General features: G+C 36.2%; 2 protein-coding genes across 2 annotated transcripts; both read left to right on the top strand.

Moving 5' to 3' along the window:
• The first annotated feature begins 7,277 nt into the window (after nt 1-7,277).
• LOC126785768 (ubiquitin-NEDD8-like protein RUB2) lies at nt 7,278-9,388 on the top strand. The gene is made up of 3 exons (XM_050511407.1): nt 7,278-7,432; nt 8,657-8,916; nt 9,087-9,388. The coding sequence occupies exons 1-3, from the start codon at nt 7,286-7,288 to the stop codon at nt 9,196-9,198; spliced, it is 519 nt and encodes a 172-aa protein (XP_050367364.1). The 5' UTR covers nt 7,278-7,285; the 3' UTR covers nt 9,199-9,388.
• A 6,525-nt stretch (nt 9,389-15,913) lies between these two features.
• On the top strand, nt 15,914-19,231 carry LOC126786449 (transcription factor MYB63). Its single transcript, XM_050512282.1, has 3 exons — nt 15,914-16,239; nt 17,847-17,976; nt 18,204-19,231. Exons 1-3 carry the CDS (start codon nt 16,098-16,100, stop codon nt 18,961-18,963), a joined length of 1,032 nt encoding a protein of 343 aa, XP_050368239.1. The 5' UTR covers nt 15,914-16,097; the 3' UTR covers nt 18,964-19,231.
• Nucleotides 19,232-23,442: the final 4,211 nt, after the last annotated feature.

Raw genomic sequence — 23,442 nt, 5'->3', positions numbered from 1 at the left:
AGAGAGAGAGAGAGAGAGAGAGAGAGAGAGAGAGGGAGGGAGGCAGGAGGAGTCGTTTTGAGGTTTATATAGAGGTGAGAGTGTGAGACATATAATAGGGGGATAGGGCCCGTTATGTGAATATTAATCAGAGAGGGATTTCTGGATTTGTAATTACTATCTATAATTATTAAAATTAGTTTGAAATTTGAATTAGGTCTATAATAAAATCATATTAAATTATGATGAATGGCTTCATTGAATGTCTTGGCTTACTAATTGATGGAGTTGTGCGTGAGGGGTTGGAAGGAGAATTCAAGGGAAGGAGGCACCTTGGTAGCATTAAATGCTTCAGGAAAATAATTAGGATCCTCATTAGGCATTCTAATTAATGGCTTCTCTTGAATCATATCATACTATTTGATTATTTTTTTTGAAAAATTTGGAGAAAAAAAAAGATGGGAAAATGAAACACATAAGAAAAAATGAAACAAAAATATGGACGGAGATTGTGGAGCTCTGAATTTCGCGTAGCACATTGAGTGAGAGAGACAACTAGGTTTTGACATAAGCTTCGTGGTGATAGTTTCGATCAAACTCACTAACAGAATAAGCGTCGATCTTAACATCACATAGTTTACAATTTAAACTACAAAGGATACGTTACTTAAGATATCAAAATGAGAAACATATATAAAATGTGTTTTGTGGATTGTTAGCATATGGATCGAGTGTGCATTCTAGTTCGATATCATTGGAGACATAAAGTATTGTACAAGCGTTTGAAATACATACAAGATTCTGATTATACTATTGATACTTGAATATACATTCTTTTTTAGTCTGAGAACGTTATGCTTATCAATGCGTAGCATTGCCAAATGGTCTTAGTATGATTACCATTCACTTCGGGAAAAGAAGTCGCACAAGTATTAAAGATGATTAGCTGAAACATGCAATTTACGATGCCAACATTTAATATGAGGAAGCTCCTTGCCTTAAGATGACCAAACCATGTCCATGAGATCAAGAATATGAGATGCCTATAGAGGGAGATGATAAATACGACGTACATGCTTCCATCGCCATACGGCCATACCGAAAGAGAAAACGGAAAACTGGGGGATGGTATGTAGAAATCAAATTTATAGTCAAACTATTTTGGTTGGATATACATCCCAACTTAATGCATTGTAATTGCTATGTGCGATTCTTTGATAGTCAAATACTGAAACTTCTTGCATTTTGAAAACGCAAAAATGTTGTTCACCAAATCTTTTTTTCTGTTGTACGGTGGTGATCATTCCCAACACCTCCTTTCAAATCAAGATAGAAAACTATTATACAGTACGTTGAACTATGGACATGAATATGTAGAAGCAAGGTTCGAAAAAAGCGCTATATGGTATGCATGCATACATACACTTCCTACCGCTGGTATGCATGCATACATACACCTCCTACCGCCTAGCTGGTTAAACAGTATCGGTTTTGATTTATTAAATATTTATTTTATTTTTATACATGTAGTTAAACTATTTTTATGATTAAAAATATTAAATTTGAAAATAGTTTAAATTCACAATAACTTAATTGCAATATCCAAACAAAATATTAGAACAAAAGATAAATTATAAAACAAATGTAATATTAAATCTCAAGTTCTTTTAGGTCTTTTTTAGTCAACTGATTTTTGACCGTCTATGACCGCTTAAGACCGCCTAATTCACAAAACGCCGAAGATGACCATTGAGGCAAAAATCGCGGCAATGACCGAACTCCTAGCTCCTACACGGTCGCTTTTTAGAACAGTAGTAGAAGTATACCAAACCCAATAAATTATAATTACAAATGATGGACAAAAGTTGAAAATCAATATAGAGAAGAAACAAACGTAAGAAAAAAAAAAAACAGAAATCATTGAAGTATTTAATCGAAAAATAGGTCTAATTAACAATTAATTATAATTTATTCAACTAGTCCTTAACAAGATAATACTCATTTAAAAAACTTCTTTAGCTGATCGGTATGCAAGCGGATCAGAGTCAGAACACATGTACTGGAACAGTTAGATATATGTTGGACATGTTTAACTTATGAACGCCGTAACTAATTAAGCTTTTCTTTACATTTTAGATTGAGTAGCCTATGTCCATAATCGGTCATATTTGTGAAAATATGAATCTCGTAATCAAATTGCCCATTAAATTAATAGTGAAGCATTCAATCTTCACTAGTTGATTTCGTTGACACGTTAATATATTACGAAGTTTCTGAGTTATGAGTTGATACAACCAACCCCTTTCGAGCTTCACGGTGCTCATGATATCTACTTACATATTATTGCTAATCTCAATGAGTCAATGCTTATTAGTTTAGGTTTGATTACGATACTTCGTTAATTATCTTTGGCTTAATTAACTACATCGCTTGCTTCAATTAATATTTGGAGCTATTAAATGAGTTAGGGGAGGAATTCAAAGAATGAGAAGGCATGCAAGTAATGATACCATTAAATGCAATCAAATGCTGGTAGATATATTACGCACACTTTAAGTGCCCATAGCTCTTATTGCTTGAGAAGTTGTGAGAACATGTATAATGTTAGATAAGGTGGAGCCGTGAAGCGTACCCTAGTTTGGGTGGGTCTTCACCGTGTTGATGAGGGCAGCGGTCTATTGGTAGACGGCGGGGCGGCGCAACGACGGTCAGCCTCTCAGATTTGCATCTTGGGTTGGGTCATGAGGTTGTCTTTATTGTTCATCAGTTCGGGTCATAGGTGGGCCTGGACTCTTTGGGCCTTGGATGGGTCAACTAATAGTGTGTCTATGTGGGTTTGGGTCTTTCCCAAGTCTGTTTTTTTAGGTTTTTTCGTTCATCCTTCTTGAGCGAAAGTTAGGGTGTCGATGGTCGTGTCGTTAAATGTGCCATCTTTATGGTGTATGTTATCTTTAAAGAATATTTATCGGTTCATTCTAGGTGTCAATGTAATAGGGAGATTTGTCTCTGCAAATATGCCGAAAATTTTAGTATGAGATGCTATTGGAGTGGTTTTCTTCTATAGATTGACGGCGAGTATGTCAAGAAATAGTGTAACATGCGGCAATGCTCTATGTATCTCGCTTTTTTCACTATTTTTTTTTCACTTTAACCAGTTCTAAAAACTCTAATTTGCTTACAATCAAACACTTAACTAATATACTACTATTAAGAAATAGTGTAACATGCGGCACCGTGCGAGCATCGTAACCTAGTTTGGTTTTAAACACGGATGCAATCATAATGAGATATGAAATTATCAGATGATCGAATCGAACGTGAAGTTATTTCATCATCTAGCTGCTTTTCAAGATATGAATAAATTTATTATCTCCGATTGTGATTGGCGTGTTTGCGAGACTCTGAGATACAAATCTCTTATTAAAAGAAAAAACAATTAGAAATGAGACATGCATAGTTGGTGCGCGAAGATAAATATAGTGATACATTATTGACCTGAATCAATGACGTGTCTAAAACGATCGATGCTAATGCCATAATTTCAGACCAATAGGTTTATCACATAAAGTCTATCGTACAATATGCATCATCTAATTTCAAGTTCTCGATAAGGCTAATCTATGATCATATAAATGAACACACAAATGTGTTTCGAGCCTAAAACGTCAAAACGGTAGGATAGTATTTCGAGGCCGCCGCGGATTTATTTGATCTTTTCCTCGTAGAGCTTGGTATGTACTGTTTGCAACTTTGCATGCCTCCGCCTCATCATTTAGACCACGGATCCGAAAAGTCTGCGGAGGCCCATAAGTCCGATGGGCTTTTACCCGGCCCCGCCCGTGATAAAGCCCGCTTCCGTGGGTAGAGGGCCGGGCATAAATTAGGTGTGAAACCCGGCCCGGCCCGCCAAAAGCCCGCAAGGTCCGGCCTGTAAAAACCCGCTAAATAATAAAATATTATACATACATATTTTATTAGGTTTAGAATAAAACTATCGCATTATGAAGCAACTATATGAATGAAACTACTCGGGATCGATCGACACTAGCCAATATGATCGGTATATATATTTAGTGACAATGTAAAAATTTCATCCAATTCAGACCTCGTTTGACAGTCGGAATTTCCGATAAACCGAAAACAACACTAATATGCCATAAAGGAAGACCCATTACCAAAATACGAATACCGAATGCGGTTTACATATCTGAAATCACCTAATTTTTGTCACCGATTATGTGCGGTCGCACAAATGAAACTTATTTAGCAAATCCCCGGTCAATGAAGATTTTAATATGTCCACTAATGTATTATAACATTTATATTAGGTTTATAATAAAACTAACACATTATGAAGCGACTATATGAATGAAACTTCTCGGGATCGATTGACACTAGCCGATGTGATCGGTATATATATATTTATTATACATACATATATTATTAGGTTTAGAATATAACTATCGCATTATGAAGCAACTATATTAATAAAACTTCTCGGGATCGACTGACACCAGCCGATGTGATCCGTATATATATTTAGTGACCCTGTAAACATTTCATCCAATTCGGACCTCGTTTAACCGTTGGAATTTCCGGTAAACCGAAAACACCACTAATGTGCCATAAGGAGGACCCATTACAAAGATGCGAATGCCGAAAGCCATTTGGATATCTGAAATCACCTAATTTTTGTTACCTATCGTGCATGGTCGCACTGAGAAAATCCATTTAGCAAATCCCTAGTCAATGGGGTTTTAATATGTCAAAACACATTTTTTTGTTGACCGTGGGTACGAACGGTCAAACCATGTCTAAAACAGACGAAATTTTTACGGGGTCCCTAAATATATATACGATCTCATCTGCTGGTGTCGATCGACCATATTTCGAAATGGAGTTGGCGATCGCCTAAGTGTCCACTAATGTATCATACCTTTTATATTAGGTTTAAAATAAAATTATCTCATTATGAAGCGACTATATGAAGAAAACTTCTCGGAATCGATTGACACCAGCCGATGTGATTGGTATATATATGTAGTGACCCTGTAAAATTTTTATCCAATTCGGACCTCGTTTGACCGTCGGAATTTCCGCTAAATCGAAAACACCACTAATATGCCTTAAGGGATGACCTATTACAAATATGTGAACGCCGAAAGCCGTTTGCATATCTAAAATCACCTAATTTTTGTTACCTATAGTGCGCGGTCGCACTGAATAAATCTATTTGGCAAAACCCCGGTTAATGAGGTTTCAATATGTCAAAACGCCTTTTTTTTAGTTCACCGTTGGTACGAATAGTCAAACCATGTCCAAAACGGACGAAATTTTTACGGGTTCCCTAAATATATATACCGATCACATCTGCTGGTGTCGATCGACCATATTTCGATCTGGAGTTGTCGATCGCCGAAGTGTCCACTAATGTATCATAACTTTTATATTAGGTTTATAATAAAACTATCGCATTATGAAGCGACTATATGAAAGAAACTTCTCGGAATCGATCGACATTATCCCATGTGATCAGTATATATATATATATATATATATTTAGTGATCATTTTAAAATTTCATTCAATTCGGACCTCGTTTGACCGTCGTAATTTCCTGTAAACCAAAAACAACACTAATATGCCCTAAGGGTGGACCCATTACCAAGATGCCAATGCGAAAAGCTGTTTACATATTTAAAATCACCTAATTTTTGTCACCGATCGTGCGTGGTCGAAACGAGGAAACTTATTTGGCAAAGGCCCAGTCAATGGAGTTTTATTATGTGAAAACGCCTCTTTTTTGGTTGACTGTAAATACGGACGGTCAAACATGTTCAAAATGGATAAAATTTTTACAGGGTCCCTAAATACATATATCGATCACATCTATCGGTGTCGATCGACAATATTTTAAAACTAGAATTTATTTGTGGTTTTTTTAGAATGTTTGCTAATAATTCTTTATTGTTTCAAACTCTTAAATTAGAGTATTATATTTTTTTCTAATATAAGTCTACAAGGCCAGCTTTAGGTGATCAGACTTGGATCTTCATATTTTTTTTAAATAACCGGCCTGGCCCGCTATTTATTTAAATTTACTAAGACTCGGTTTAGGTCCGCCATTTATGGGCCGGGCCCTATGCCTTTTAGTCTCCTATTTTTTTGGTGACCTTCTACTCTTCTAGTCTATTATTAAGATGAACCTTGCGTGGAGGATGATAGAAAGGTACAGTGTGAAATTGATTTTTTTTTAATAATGCTTTTAAGGGTGAAATATATATTTCCCTCATTCCAAATTAATAAATGATTGCATTTATCTCTTTCTCCATGCATTTAGCCTAAAGGACGGTACACCTATTAAATATGAAGTTAAATGTTGCATTTAATACTTTGAAAGATATTGGATGATGAAAGCATGACGTATGTATGTCCATGAACTGATTCTTATACATTCATAGTTATTTGAAGCAGACTAGCAGCGAAAGGAGCACTGATATTTACGAAGTTAATTTTCTTGGCTAATTCTTATTAGAACAGCTTCCATTTGTTCATAATTTTTGTTGAAATAGGGCCAATATCTATATTGTCACAGTATCACACATTGTTTGATAGTAAAAGTGTAAAACAACGCAAATGATGTTGAGCTTGCTTATGGATTGGACTCACTTTGGGTTGCTCGAGCCTCACAAATGGATCGGCCCGCTCGAAGTAGGTTGTGCTCTACTGCTCTATGCCACAAGCCCTCGAGTACACCCTTTCAAATAATTGGGCTGATCATGCTGGCCCAACTAAATAAACAGTGTGCGCCTCTCCAAGTCCACCCCCGAGTTGACAGTACTCGTGTTCGGCCCGTAACAGATTACAAGGAATGCCATTCCATATCTACCTGAGTAATTTTGTATCGGCAAGTCGGCGACAGATGCTGGCTAAACCCATTCTATCGGCACCACAAGAGTTCGGAGAAATTGGATTTCGATGAAAACCTGCAAACACAATGTCTTTTAAGCCGCTCTAGTATATGTCGCTTCATTGTCACAAGTGACATACCTACATCTTTTTCAATAGGACATCCATATTCACTCGAAAATTCTTCCTTTTTTATGAAAGCGCTACGATTTATAAAGTCACCTGCCTTTAACTAATCCAAACAGAATAAGTTCTCATAATCAAATAGGAATCTAGTTCCTTTTGTCCTAGTAAAGGACCTTGCGTTTCTGTACATAATATTCTTCCCGTTTTGGGCTTGGGCCCATAAAGGTTTTTTGTTTTCTATACAAGTATATAAAAGGGTCCAAGTAGCTGATATGTTTTGCTCATCGAACCCTTCTTCTCTTCAGAGAGAAAGCCAAAAAGAAAAGATGCAGATTTTCGTGAAAACCCTAACCGGGAAGACCATAACCCTTGAAGTTGAGAGCAGCGACACCATCGACAATGTCAAAGCCAAGATCCAGGTATGGGTTTCTGTCTCCCTCCCTCTTTTTCAGTTCGCAATCCTCAATTTTGATCGGTATCTGTTTTATCTGAAACAAAGTCTAGATTTTTTGGATTTTCTAACTTTGATTAGTGATATAACATGTATAAAGAATCTAAGTAGAGTCACATAGCTGTTTGTAATACTGGGTTGCTGTATTTGAGCTTATGAGGTAATATGAATATATAGGTGAATCAGTTAGAAACATAAGAACAGGTATGAGAACACTGATGATGATGATGATAAGATGGTAAAGGTAACGTTTTTATTCGATTTCGATATCAGGATTATGATTTTTATATGGTACTGTTATCTTGAATTTTGGTGAGGTGGCAGGGCATATGATTCTGCATGGTGTATGATATTTGTATATGATATTTGCTTTAATTTATTACATGAGGGGATGTGAGTGATGGTGAATGTTTTGGATAGGAGGTTATGATCAAGTTTAAATCTTTTACTCTGGTCTCAGTCGATTATAGAGAAGTGTGGTAGATGATGGGGTTGATCATAACATGATGTGTTGCTAGAAGGAGCTTATTTTGGCAATGTTCCTCTATAATGGGATAGCAGATGTATAAGATAATTGTTGGAGTGCGGGTTATATTGCTGGGAAGTTAGGATATAAGTAGTTTAGAAAGAGCGGTACTATGGAGGTTAGCAGTATAGGTTTTCATTGTCAGAAACTCAGAATGTCATGGAATTCTGGTGGAAGAGTGTACAAATGTGTGTTCTCTTGCCTCTAGCCTCTGATTTCTGAAAGTGAAGAATTGAATGCTTTGTTTGGCACAGATACATAAATCTCTCTTTTGCTGTCATGAAGCATTCTCTTGTCTCTGTAGCACCTTTAATCTTAGTTTTAGTGAGTAAACTGTTATGACATTGGTTCTGCTACTTGAAAATTGTTTGTGCACACGATCCAAGATCCAGAAATCCATAACTGTTCAATTTTTTTAACTATTCAAAACTTTAGACCGATTGTGTAGTTTGATGGTGAATATATACTTATCACCTAAAACAGATTAGTGGCATTCCCATGATAGAATTTCATTTTATATTAAACATGTTAGCTTCTTCACATGTAGTTTTTGCCTTGCAAGTTGCAATTTTTCAGTTTTCTCTGCTTTTTTTTCTTGGTGCATCCAAAGTGGACCTTACTTTGGTGTTATGAAATTGCCTAGCAACTAATCTGTTTGATTTTCAGGATAAGGAAGGCATCCCTCCTGATCAGCAGAGACTGATTTTCGCTGGTAAGCAATTGGAAGATGGTCGAACTCTTGCAGATTATAATATCCAAAAAGAGTCAACTCTCCACCTTGTTTTGAGGTTGAGGGGAGGAACTATGATTAAGGTGAAGACTCTTACTGGTAAAGAAATTGAAATTGATATTGAGCCAACTGATACCATAGACCGGATCAAGGAAAGAGTTGAGGAGAAGGAGGGAATACCTCCAGTGCAGCAAAGGTACGTATCTCATTACCTTTAATTGAACTGAAACAGTAAATGTTTAGTTGAACTAGAGTTATCTATTGTGACTACAAGGGTTGAATATTGTTTTACAAAAGTGGTTGTTTCTTTGATTCCCCAAAACTGGTGGTTCAATGTCATTTATTGACTGGTTTTACTCGTGGCAGGCTTATTTATGCTGGCAAGCAGCTTGGAGATGACAAAACAGCGAAAGAGTACAACATTGAGGGTGGTTCTGTCCTTCATCTAGTGCTTGCGCTAAGGGGTGGGAGCTTCTAAATGTCAGATGTCGATTCAAGCTCAGACATGGCTTTCAATATGTGCGTATTACAGTGGTCTTCCTTGTCCATAAGAACTGGTGTCTAATTCCAATGGCAACAATCGTGTTATTTTTGTACTGTTTTTAATGATTAAACAAAAGTAATGGCAAGTATTGTCTATGCAATGTAAGCAAAACTTGAAAGCTTGACCTGGCCGACTTCCTTTTTTTCCCTTGTTGTTGTTCTGCTGATACTGCATGATTGCATATTGTGCCTTGTCTTTTTGAAACTTTGTGTTAAATTTCCAAATGGCATCATCACAGCTGATCTACATAACCAAAAGGTTTGTACTACATAACCAAGCAGTCTGTTTCAATAATAACATCTTTCATGTGATGTAATTGAACAAAATCAATGGCCTCCCGAAATCTCCCGAATGGCAATGAGTTCCAATTTTTGTTTTTTAGAAGAATTCGAAGGAGCTCCACGTGTTTTGCTGATAATGAGAATGATCATTTTGAAGTCATTTCTCTTTTAGCAACCATAGTGGCATGGAAGAGACTGGAGATTAGCGACATGCATGGATCATATGTATATATAAACTCACATACGTAAATATACACAAGAACCTCATCGATATTCACTAATATCATTAGATATAAAGTGGTAAGTTTAAATTGTAACATGTTATAGGTGTAGCTTTTATGTAATGGCGGATCCAAGATATAGCTTTTGTGTAGCGGCGGATCCAAGATATAGCTTTTGTGTAGTAGCGGATCCAAGATCCGAAACTTGTATAGGCTAATTACCAAAGTAAACAAAATTTAGAATTTCACAGAGTAATACCAATTTAACATTAGTTACTAACTTGCAACACACTTTTGCAACAAAGAATATCTGATTGCTTATCGAAGTCTCTTATTTTACTGCTAAAATGCCTACACGAACATGCCGGGTTCAACAAGATTCATACAAGAAATTTTGAAAGTCTACTAAACACCATAAATAATTTGTCAATAGATGCACAAAGCATGGAAATTGGGTTCAAAAAATATTATGCAACACCGTAAATAATTTGTCAATACATGCACAAAGCATATAAATTGGGTTCAAAATATTATGCTACAGGCCTTACATGTATAGCCTGCAGTACAAGGCTAAAACATAAAGAAGAAGGAGAAGAAACATGTGAAAGATTCTAAAGAGGGAGAAACCAAAAGACAACAAGAGAAAAAAGAGGGTTCGAACTTAACTATCAAGAATTTCACGACTGCATGAGGGAAAATAGTAATATTATCGCGAGATTTTGTCTAGGCTCCAGCCCAGAGAGCTCATGTATATATAGATCCGCTCCTGCTCTTGTGATACTATCCTCTTACTTTTTTTTCTTTTTCCAATTTTTTATCAACATGCAAGCTTCATTCATTTGGAATTTGGCATCTCTGAAAATCTGTTAGGTTCCTTGCTGATATATGACTTATGCCAATCTCAAGTCCTTGTAGCTTCACTAAATGTTGTTAATTACATTGTGTATGTGAGAGCGGTACATATTTGCCTACATTTCAGACTCGCTTATAGGATTTCCGATCACAATGAATACACGGTAATGATACATATGACTTCGGTCATGCACCAACCAGCATGATATATGTCTAATTGCCTATTCTCACAATGACCACACACACGCATCTGCACTTTGTAATTTAATCATGTCGACCACGTATTATTGGAGTAAAAAAGAAGAAGAGAAAAACATGTCACAATTTTTAGTCCGCGTTGATTGATGGATAATTTAGTTTATGATCTAAAACAGTATGTACGATTAATTCGTCTCTATGTACAATTTCGTCCGGAAGACATGCCACCCCAACTCGACAATGTTCTAATAACTTCATTTGAAAAACAAAAGGCATGGATGAAGTCTCCCATTATGAACTAGAATCACCAATTGTTGAATATGACATGTTATTAGTTTTCTCCCATCACTATCCAGTAGCCACCTATTCATGTGATTAACAAATATTTTCAAATGCGAATTCTTACAAAAGAAAATTGCAAGCACTCGTGTATCACCCCATTAAACCCTAGAAGAACTTAAAAACAAGGTTGAAATACAAAAAATCCCTTATTGTTTTAGAAGAGAGCATGATCGATACCATTTTTCTCACATAAGCAAAACGTCATGCTAATGGTATAAATATTTTCATTGTATTCATTTTTAGGATTAGGGTACGTGATCATGAGTTCATGACTCTATCGATCTCTTTGACTTGTCTATTAGAGATTTAATGTGAGTCTTAAAAAGTCCTAGTGGTTAGTACATGCCTACTAACCAAACAATTAACTTCAATAACTTGTCAACATTTAGGTACCAAATTGTACAAAGCATTCTAAATGTTAGTTTTCTTAAGAAATTCAGAGAGATTAGTTAATTCATATTATTGAGGGCCCTATTATTAAATCTTTAAATTTCAAATGGTTTTTTTTAGGGAATTTTCAAATGGTTAGACTTACTCTGTTAGGCTACTCTATAAATTTGTGGATGCTTTTGCATCTAATTATAATGAAGTTTAAATTTACTATCAAGTATCAATTGTTAACAAAGGCAACCTGGGCCGGTGACCTAATGTGTATATAAATATTTCAAATTAGCATGGCGCTTAATCCGCTTATTGGTATGCCCATCACTCTCAACACTGATTCCACTTGTTATTAATTTACAGGATAGTATACATACAGCTCCGCTAGATTGCACGCCTTGATGTGATTTAGTCGAGGCGTCGAGCAGTTATGATCGATCAGTTGCTTCAAAACCCTTACAGGACGTAGACACGTAGTACGTACGTCGTGGTACGTAATAATCGATCTGATAAGAGTACAGTAGTACACTTTACATTTAATTAAGCAGGAGTTTACGGTCTTACGTGATGGTACCTGATGCGTAATAATCCAGTATAATATGAACCTAAGAGTTTACAATTACGTAATCATGCATCTCGAACCGAAGAGTCTGATGATGCATTATTTTTCAGCGCGTTTGTTGGAGACTTGGTATTGGATCACACCTCTTCTCTTAATTACGACTAACAAGTTAATTGAAGATTCAAAGTCGACGAAGACAATCATATCGTAGCCTCACCCTCACCAGAAAGTCTTAATCATCATAAAAGTATTACGTGCGACTTGGTCTATTAGGGCATATTTTTCTGGTGATCTGCTGCACAATATCAGAGATAGGTAAAGTTTCATGTGGAGCATGCACGTACGTATACAGTACCAACTACGATGAATTCCATTTTCAACTGCTGCCAACAATACCTTTTATAGACACCAATGCGCTTGGAGAGCTTAAGCCTCAGGCTCCTGATGGCGATGACTTTTATCATTCAAGGGTTCCGGGTAAAATTTGGTGAGTATATGTACCAATAAAGTCCTAGACTTTTTTTAAGTTAAGCTAGCTTAATTAGTAGCTTTAACGTTTTGCTACAACTTCGTAACAAGAAAAATAACAAGAAGAAAATGTGAAGCATGATATTGTAGTGCTATCAATACACAAGTCAAAACTCGGTACAAATTCGGCAGGTTTTCACCTACACGGCTAAGATATTAATTTAATCATATATCATTAATCCACAAACTCTATATCATCCACAACTTACTTTAAAACGAGGACGACTAATTTGCGTATGATGATTGATTGATTTCACTTGTGGATTCATAATCATACATGAAAATCAAGTGTTTTTGTGGACATCGATCAAATGTTTTATTCATACATGCATGCACTAGAAATAACCCAATAAAAATAACTTATTGTAATTTAGGTATCCAAAATGTTAATTAATAGGCCAATATCCACCAAATGGTGAAGTCATATGTTCGTTCTAGTTCATGCAACTTTGTCAGAAAGTGTCTTATATAGGCAAGTGGGGTGAACTTGTTTGGACTGTTAAAAACTTAAATGATACGATTTTTTATGACGATTAGGTAAATGTCTTAATAGCCATCACAATATTCTTCATGTTATTTCCAAACAAACAGGAGTTCATGAGAATAAAATGTGTAGTAATTAATGAAATTCGAGGTTTGTTAGAAAACAAGCGCAATTTACGCACGTGACAATTGTACGTGCATGATTCTGTTATATGATAGAAAACAATGTAACAAATTACACCATTTGCAAACATAGAGTTTTACATAAACATAACAGTTAATGCGCGCAAAGGTTAAATTTTCGGAAGATCGCAATTTGACCAATGTGCCTCATTGTATATATTTTAATAGGCCATATTTTCATTATAATTAGGGTTTGGAAATGGTGAAAAAGCTCTTGTTACACATATTCGATCGAGAAGGAAATGCTTAATATTGCCATTAAATCGAAGAATTTATATTTATTTTTTTGAATAATGTACATCGATCTCGATCTTATTGTATCCTCAATTAGGCTATAGTAGTGGATGCATGGCTAACACTCGTCTCAGTAGCCAAGATGAATTTTTCTGGAGTGAAATGTTTCACATGACCTCTTTTTGGTCTCTGCATTAAAATAACGGAAACGGAAGAAAATTACTTGACCAACCCGGGTCAAGCCAGCTGACCAAAACCAATAAAACAGTGACACATGTCACTTTGACAATCTAACTAAGAGACTTAGAAGGCTCGAGGATAGCCGAAAAACAAAAAAACAAAAATTGAGAGACTTAAATCACTTAACCCAAATTGGGTTTAAAACTCGGAAAGCTCTCGGGAAGAAATATAGCAACAACTTTCTATCACTAATTCGAGGTACAGTTAAGTTGGAACTGAATACCTGGTAAAAAAAATATGTTCAAGCTCTGGGTAGCAATTTAATTACCTGCTGAAAAAATTCACCAAACAAACTGCAAACAAATGGGGAAGATTTTATTGAAGACGAACCGAATGATAGCACCGCAACGATTGGGCCAGCCATCAAAATGGTTCGTGCGAGGGTGGGATAATCCATTCAATCTTCTTTTTTTATTCCTCCTTTCTCTCGCCTAACTCGAATCAAAAGATCTTGTTGTTCCTACATCCTAGCCATTAACAGCTTCCGTCTCCATCCATTTAATTACTTGAAGTTGATTTTGTCAAAGTGAGAGGGTGTTGGTATTTCATTGCTTTTGGTCAGCTAGCCCTGACCAGGGCTGGTTGGCAACTACGAGGGGCTATCTAGAATTAAACAAGTTCAAATCACATTCTTCTTCCAGAATCGGACAAAGTACAAACCATGCATGCAGCTTCATAGGTTACTTTTATTTTCGGGCGATTTTATCCATCCCAAGTTCCTAATGGTGTCAGCTGATCCTCTATTCCCTTTTCTGTAGTATTTGACATATGTCATTCCATGTTATTAAGTTTAACAACTACTTAACAGAGTTAGTGAAAAATATTATTTATTAAAATATAATATAGCAATTATTTAACGAAATGGCCAAATTCTATATATTTGTTCTTCAACCCAGATCAAATCTTACCTTCTTAGTTCTTATTTGAAAGGCTGATACACCCAGATCAATTAAATCCTCGAGTGCAAGATAGAGACCGCCATAAAATTTGGATTGACTTTGATATATTCCTGAAAGACCCAAATCCAAATTTTAGGAGTTGGTTTAGATTATAATTAATGAGTTACTTTGAATCTAACCATCAAAGAAGTTTTGGTGGGGATGATATTTATAGTATCCACTGGCGATGATTAGAATGGGTTCCTGGTTAATCGATAAGGGAGGAATATGTTGATCAAAGTCTTCTCTTAGAGATATCAGATTTGGATATTTTTAAACTTGAATCTTGTTTCTGCATTGCATCTACGAGGAAGAACATGATTGGGATTTGGGAGAGTTATGGTAAGAAGAGCTCTGTACACTGGCTAGAACACCAAGGATTGCCTTCGGCCAATAATAGTGGAGTATTACTAGTGGAACATAAGAAGAACGAAATATACAAAAAGCCTTCAATCCGACCCAAATCAAGCATTTACTTATAAGTATTTTTTTTTTGTAAATAAATTTACTATTTCCTAGACATAACTCTATTAATTACCTATTAAATTTGATGCGTGGAATGACAAATGTCAATTACCTAGTGGGGAATAGGGAAGGAAATAGAGGAAATGGGATAGAGGATCAGCTGCCCCCAACGGTTTCGAGAAAGAAAGAAAACGGAAGAAAAAGGAAGTCATTCATCGAATTAGTTTATTCAAGCAAGGGATATATAGGGATGAACATGTACCCCATGCAAGATGTTATCTGTAATTACACACCTGGGAATGTTAGGATATCCCATTACTTAGATTACCAAAAGCAAACTAATGTGTAATAGCTTATTGAGGAGAAAAGCAGCACCAGGGTTGAAATTAAGGAAGCAAACCCAAAAGTCTTGGATAGTTGAAACTCTTAGCTTATGCCATCGCTGTAATAAAATCATTTTTTGTTGAAGTGGAGGGCTGTGATTACGGTAGCAAAGTTTCATTTCTTTTAAATATATAGTCATTTATTTAAATGTAAAAAGAGGTACCAGATTTTCATCAGATTGATATATATATATATATATATATAGTTAGGAAATTTTCACACAGCAATACAGGACAAATAATAATTAAATCAGAAAGAAATATGATTTTATAAAATCGCCCTAGACTCCTATATATTGCAGCATTACAGGCATGATTCTTGTGGCCTGCTTCTCCCTCTATATATATGGAAGGAAACCAAAGTTGATGCATAAAGCCATAAATGAAACTATCCATATCAACACCACAAAGAGAGGTAAAGAGGGGTTAATATTAGAGAACACTATATCAGTGATTCGGAGTCAGGAGGTACTGGTGTACAGGTAGAGAGTGAGAAATCTGACCGAGATCCGATCTGGGAAAAGACAGAGAGACAAATTCAGATGGGAGGGAAGGGAAGAACACCATGTTGTGATAAGAGCCAAGTGAAGAGAGGTCCTTGGAGTCCTTCTGAGGACTTGAGGCTTATCAGCTTCATTCAGAAACATGGTCATAGTAACTGGAGGGCTCTCCCTAAACAAGCAGGTAATCTTAATTCTCCCCCTCGCGAAGAATTACCTTTTGTCTTGTGGCAAAGGTGGTAGAAAAGGGCTCGCAATGAGATTCATACAATGATGTTTGTCTTTTCAGAACAATGCGATCATGAATTAGATAGGTAACGCATTGCAGATTAAGATATGATCAAATTGCCTTCAAATGTTTTAAGTCTTGTCATGCGCATGCATGATCGAATTAGCAGCCTGCATTTTTTTTCTTCGTTCTTGTTTTTTTCCAACTTGTCCGTGTCCATAAAATATCAGCTTCACAAAAACCTCCGCACTTGCATATACGCCACACTCGGGACACTTATGTTCTCAAATTTACAAGGTCTTACACATACACTTGCGGAAAACTTAAAAGTAAATTCTTCTTAATTTCCTACTTTCCTAGTGTTGTTTACTATTAAAATTTTCACAAATGGATTCCTTCTTCACAAATGATCTAATGAAAGGAATTCGAAGAAACACAGAAAAGAGAGCGTTTTACAAAGAATTTAGTCTGTTTAATATATGACCCTGTGGCATGGTAATGCGTTTGTCACTATCATATTTTTGACTGTACGTGATGTTGTTAGGTTTTTTTTTTTTTGAAAATGTGACGTTGTTAGTTAAAAAGCACTAACATGGCAAGTTTGAAACGTAATTTACTTTGTTTATTTATTTTTTCAATCCTTAACAATGACTTTGACTCTTTGCCCCAGAAAAAAACAAACTACTTTTACAATATTAATTATTACCATATTTTTGCGACCAAGTTGATTACATATCTAGAAAGGTTTCTAATTAGCTTTTACTTATGACTATAGTAGGTTTATACCATACTCGATCATAGAAAAGTATACATCAATGCCATGTAAACAAAAAAAAAAACAATTTCCATAGGATACATGTTCGTCTATGGTTAACTTAATAAATTGACAGATTTATATATACAAAATAGTCAGAAAAGTTAGAAATTAAGCATACGTACAGTTTCTGTGACAGATGATATCCATGCACATACTACCTAAACATAAATATTAGTTTAAAAGCGTTTTACCATTTCTCGGTCAAGCTAGTTTGAGCTGTTTTGTTTTCCTTCTGGCCACTGGTTTTTTAAAATGACCAGCAAAGAACTATATATTGTTTTTATCACAAATGCTTCAACGTCAAAGGCAGCTTATGTTTTACCTCAATGGTACATTGAAAAGTTATTGCTTAATTTCGTATTTTTTGCATGCTCTTGTAACCTTGTTGTTGATATTTTATGTATATGAAATGATCGACATTATTTTGAGGTTTATCATTAGCTAGCACTTAATTTTTCTTAAATGGTACATAATTACATCATCTTTTAGACTACCTATCCTCGGAATTTCTCCTAAGTTAGATAAAAAAAGCATGCCACATCTGCCGGGAAAATGGTATGGTTGAAAAATCTTAATACTATTAATGCTTGATTATGACAGCCACATCAAAATTTAAACGATTTCATATTATACTAGTAGTGCAGTACGTACTACATACCATATTCAATCCAATGCTCCCATCCATTAACTTGTACTTTTAAAATGAATATTGATCAAATGTTACTACTCAACATCTGTTTTGAAGGTCTACTGCGATGTGGGAAAAGTTGTCGTTTGAGATGGATCAACTACCTTCGGCCTGATCTGAAGCGAGGTAACTTCACAAAGGAGGAAGAGGAGTCCATAATTAAGCTACATGAAGCTTGGGGAAACAAGTAAGTGTTCTTGAAAGATCCGATCCGAAACCCCTGATCTCCATGAATTTGATTAGTCCACAAATTTACACTATGATTCTATTAACGATTCCGTTATACATTTTTTTTTTGAGAAAGTTATACAATATAGTATATCATTGACTAGCTACTAGCTAGGTTTCTCAACTCGATCGGCAAGTGTTTATATATAGTATTTCCCTGTGTAATGAAAGTGTGATATTGTGCAGGTGGTCTAAAATTGCATCCCACTTTCCTGGAAGAACAGATAACGAAATCAAGAATGTGTGGAATACTCATCTGCGGAAGGGACTGGCTTCGAAGAATTCATGTGGAGATGATCAATCAAAGGAGTTATCTTCCATATCGTCCTCTTACTCATCTTCTTCTTCCAGTGCTTCATCTCAGTTGTCTAGTGGAGAACCGAGTGCCGGAACCACCGCTGAATTCGAGCATCAATCTAACCAAGATAGCAACATGTCCAAGAACCAGAACGACTATGAACTGCCCAACTTGTCGATAATCCAAGAAAAACTTGATCAAAATCTACTGATGGAAGTAACAAATCAAGTTAGGGTACCGGTTGATGATGCTAAAGGCGTGAAAACGTTGACGATAAGTTCTTCCTTTTCATCTCTGGAGTCCTCAAACGATTCGAGTTCCAGCCAAGGTGGCGGTATTTTAAGGCCAGATGATTTGGTGTTTGACTTTGAAGGAGCTTACCCTCTGATTGAAGACAAGGCAGTCCTTGAAATTCCTTTCGAGTGTGACTATGATTTCTGGAATATGTTAGATGGATTTATGACATTTCAATCAAACCCTGAACCTCTATTACCTCAGGCGGATCAGACCTACCAGAGCTCAAACTTAGAGCTAGTTGAAAGCGGAAAGTGGCTCAGTTACTTGGAGAGTGAGCTTGGCCTTGAGGATTCAACAAAGACCAATATCAACAACCAGGATTTCGCGATGAAGGATGCAACCGAACAATAGCAGGAGAACTCGTCACAGTACTTGCCAAAGCCTACATAAATGGACCAGGGCATGGATGATTACTTCGATATGTGGCCTTCTTCAGACAACTCTTCCATTGCCGACTAAGTTCAAAAGAAGTCCATATAGTTAGTTGCGTTGAGTCCCTAAGTCCTAACTAGTTTTGAGTTCCATGTAGTTTTTTTTCTTTCATAATATATACTACCCTTAATCAAACCAAGGGTTTATGAAAGAACTATACATAATTCTAAGACTATAAGCGTTTCTGGTCAAAATTTACATTCATGCATGCATGTATACTGATAAAAAAAATTAATCTTTGATGTAATTAATGTAATTCTTCTTAAGTGAGTGAATTAATCTTTGATAAAAAAAAAAAGATTGGTGCCAAGCGGAGGCACTGTTCAAATGGAAATTTCTTCCAGATTTTGCCCATGTTTCACTTTTGTTTACAGTTTTGCCATTCCGACGCCACATAGGCACATACCTTCTTGCCCCTGCTTCCCTTTCTTTTAACAAAACAGTCGATCGGTCTTCAAATTTGGTGGTACTGTACAGTGTGAGGAGTTTTCTCAGTCTTGGATATGCATCATTCTCCTACCGCCATGCCAAATATTCCAATCAACTCACCTTCTCCAGTCTCCCACCGCCACATTTAAGCTGCGTGGTGGCTTCGGCTTCTTCCACTTAGCCGCTACCTTTCTAAAATCATTGTACGTGTTAACTCCAAATAAAGGTAGAGAGGCAAGAGTTGGAGCGACAGATGAAAGAGGGAGAGATTCCGCATGATGGAAACGGGTTTTCCATCTCCAGTCTTCTTTGATTTTCTGTAATCCTTGCTTACCCCAATTACCAAAAGATTCCTCTTATTCTGATGCGGGTTAATTTGCGGGTTTTCATCACATCTTTTCTCAGCTTTCATCACTAACTCAGTGTATAGAGGTTCTTCACTTCTTCTTCCAAAGTAATTATATTAGTGGGTTCTGGAGTTTGATGGACGATTGTTCATATGTCTAATTTATTTTGATACATGCCCCTTCTTTATGCAGACATAGATTATTTGCCAAAGAAGACCTCCTTTGGTAATTGTTTTGCTCTCAATACGTTTGTTGAATTTAATTTGAAAATTACTCATTCAGTCCACTTTTGGTTAGCTGACTTAGCTGGAGGTTGTTTATAGGTTTTCAATTTTTAAAAATATATGTATTTGGACTTCGTCGGTTAAGCAAGATAATTTAGTCTTTTAAATTCTTTTTTTTTTTTACTTTCCGTAGTTAATTGGTATTAATTCTTGTTATTTATGTAGGGGAGGCTGGAAGTTGTGATTGAAAAGGTAAAGGGTTGCGTTTTTTTTTTGGTGTAGGCGAATTATATTCTTATGTGATCTCTGTTTTTTGTGTGATCCATTATATAGGTTGGAGGTTTTGGCCAGAAAGTTTATGTGATTTGAAACTAAAAATCTGTATCAGGTATTACTGGTCTCCTGTATTCAATCAAAAGAGTATAATTTCAATATTTAATCTTTCAGCTGGTGTAACTTAAGGATGCACATTGTCATTTAATTTCTTGGTTTTTCTTTCACTCTGTCATCTCCTCAATTCTCTTCGCTTCATCAAGGTTCAATCATTCAAACACTTTCTTGGTGAGTTTTGAGCCTCGCGTGATCTTCAATTTAGGTTTTGATTTTGAGTCGTTCCCTTCAATTTAGGATTCTTTTTCTGTGTTCTTGAAAGAGTAACTTCAAATTGTACCCCAGGTTTCAGTAGACGTCCTGCCGTTTTTTGAATTCGCTGATGGTCGTTAAGGCAAATTGACTAACGGAGGAATTATGTGCATATAAAGAGAAACAGTATCCATGTTGATCTTCTATTTTGTGTGGTCAATTTTAGTTGGCCTGGGTTTTGTTATTTTTTATTACATTTATCTTTGATGGTCGTTAATATTCCGGTTCGCTTGCTGATTGTATATTTGTTGTTCTTAGTTTGCAGGTATACTCTGATATGTAGTGGTTAGCTAACTTGATCTTTACTGCTTTCATGCTTTGTGAGCTATAACTTGGTCAGTAGAATTGGGGTAAGTATTGGAATCGTGCTCCGGGTTTTCATTTTTCTTATAACAAATTTGGTTTATGATGGAGCTGTCAAGGTTGATTTTATTTCTCCATGATAATTTCAGGTTACGGAATGGTTCTTGAAGCGAATTGGAAGGGTTCCTGATGCAAATTGAAATCTTGCGTGGATTGGTTTAGTGGTTAATCTAAAGAAGTAAGCATTTGATTTCATGACTATCTATGTTCCAATATTTGACCGTATATGCGAATCTAGGAGGATTGCAAAAAATTTCGTCTTTGTGCCCCTTGCCCCTGAAAAAAATTTCAATCTTCTAAAAGAACCACGTGACAGTGTCTAGTGGTCATTTTCACCTGTATTTTGACACGTGGATTTATTACACTAACATTATAATTTTACATATTTTTATTATTTGTGAAATGACATTCATGAGTATTGATGATTTTGAACTAAAATTTCGAGTTTAGAGTATAGGTTTTAGAGTGTAGGGCGTAGAGTTTTAGAAAGAAACCAAAAATAGTCTTTGATAAAATAACTTAAATATGATTTTTAATTAACTTTTTAGTGTCAAATGGTGATCGGAAAAGAAAACCACTAGATATTATCATGTGGTTATCCAAGAGGACTGAAACATTTCTTTTGGCCCCCTCTGTAACAAAAAAAGAGAGAGAAAATGACTAAATGAACGAAAACATTCAAAAACTTGACCAGTCTAATTTCATGTGTCCATTTCAATTTTTATCTTGAAAAATACATTACTACCCTTATTTTTTTTTTCAACTGCCTTTCGGTTCCACATATCTACATATCTCTCTCTCTCTCTCTCAACGAAGCATCAATGCCGCAACCTCTATCTCTTGCCGGTGGCATCACAATCTGTGGAGGAGAGTGGGGAAAGGAGTAATCTTCTTATTCGTGCCGACTGACTCAACCGCGCCCCCATCGGCTCTTCTTCAATCTCCAACGAAGACAACGCCGAGCAAGGTACACAAAACCCTCTCTTCTCTGTTCCTCAATTCAAAATTCAGCTTTCAATTCGTTCATTTTCGTGGTTTGGGTGTAGATCGAGCATCAAGTGCTGAAGGTGGTGAAGGCGATGGAGGACAAGCTTGACGAGGAGATCGCGACATTTGATCGTGTCGATGACGATGATCTGGAGGTGTTGAAGGAGCAGAGGGTGCAACATGTGAAAAAGATGGCAGAGAATTGCCGCCGTTGGATATCGTTAGGTCAAGGCCAGTGATCGCGTCGTCTGCCACTTTTACCACGAAAATTGTTGGAATGTGATTGAGAATGAATCGATATGGCGGCATGGTTGGGGTTTTGTTAGTTGTCGTGCTGATGAACAACCGGCCGCCGGGTTTTCTCAACAAAGGAAGGTGTTCAACAACTTGTGCTGGGATTGTATTGTAAATAATTCTAATTTAGTGTGGTTTGGTCAGGGGTGAGCATAAAAAACGGAAATCTCGATCCCGTCCCGTTTCATAATAGTGGGATGAGACGTGAGACGAATAATTTCTATCCCGTTTCGTCCCGTCCCACCTTTAATGAAAACTTAAAAATTCATATATATTTGTATCAAAATGAAGCTAATTTATATTCTTAATAACTCTAAAATTATATCAACTCAAATAATAATGGTAAATTATAATATTTTGAACATAATATGCATTTTTTTTTGTTAAAATTTCATTATTGAATGTTACTTTGTTAATGAAAAAGTAAAAATATAGGTTTTTATTTAACTTCATAAGAAGATGAGATTTGTCCCGTACCGTCCCGATCCCGTCCCCGTTCCAACCGGGATTAATCCCGAGTGTGATGCATTCTTAAAAACCCTCGTCCCGTCCCGATCCCGTCTCGATTCAAAAGAGTGGGACGGGACGTGGGATGAGCCCCGTCCCGTCCCATCCCGTCCCGTCCCGTGCCCACCCCTAGGTTTGTTGGTTGGCTCCATGATTCGACACATAGTGCGTTGTTTGTTGTTTGTTTTGATTCTCTCAATTTTAGGATGAACATACTTGAGGCAAAAATGGTCAAAATAATGGAATTTGATTGGATAAAGTTGCATGTATTTTATGAAGTCAGCATTTCTGATGTATTACTGGCGGTTATTAACATAATTATTGGGGTCAGTAACATAATTACTAGGGGTCAGTAATCGAATTACTGGGATTAGTAACACAATTATTGGGGGTACTTAATTTATTCTAGCGATCGGCGACCGGAGCTGAAGTCTGGCAAGGTACCGGCAAAATGGTATCTCTTATCAACTTTCTCTCTTAAGTGTTTGGATAAATGAGGATACAATAGTCTTAAAAATATACAAGATTAAAGTTTTTGTATTATTTAGTTAAATAGTTATAGATACTCTTAGAACATCTGCCCACAGGCCATAAACCCATATTTG

This window comes from Argentina anserina, chromosome 3, assembly GCF_933775445.1.
Source record: "Argentina anserina chromosome 3, drPotAnse1.1, whole genome shotgun sequence".
Lineage (NCBI taxonomy): Eukaryota > Viridiplantae > Streptophyta > Magnoliopsida > Rosales > Rosaceae > Argentina > Argentina anserina.
Note: the sequence above shows the minus strand (reverse complement) of the source record. Positions and strands in the feature narration are given on the sequence as shown.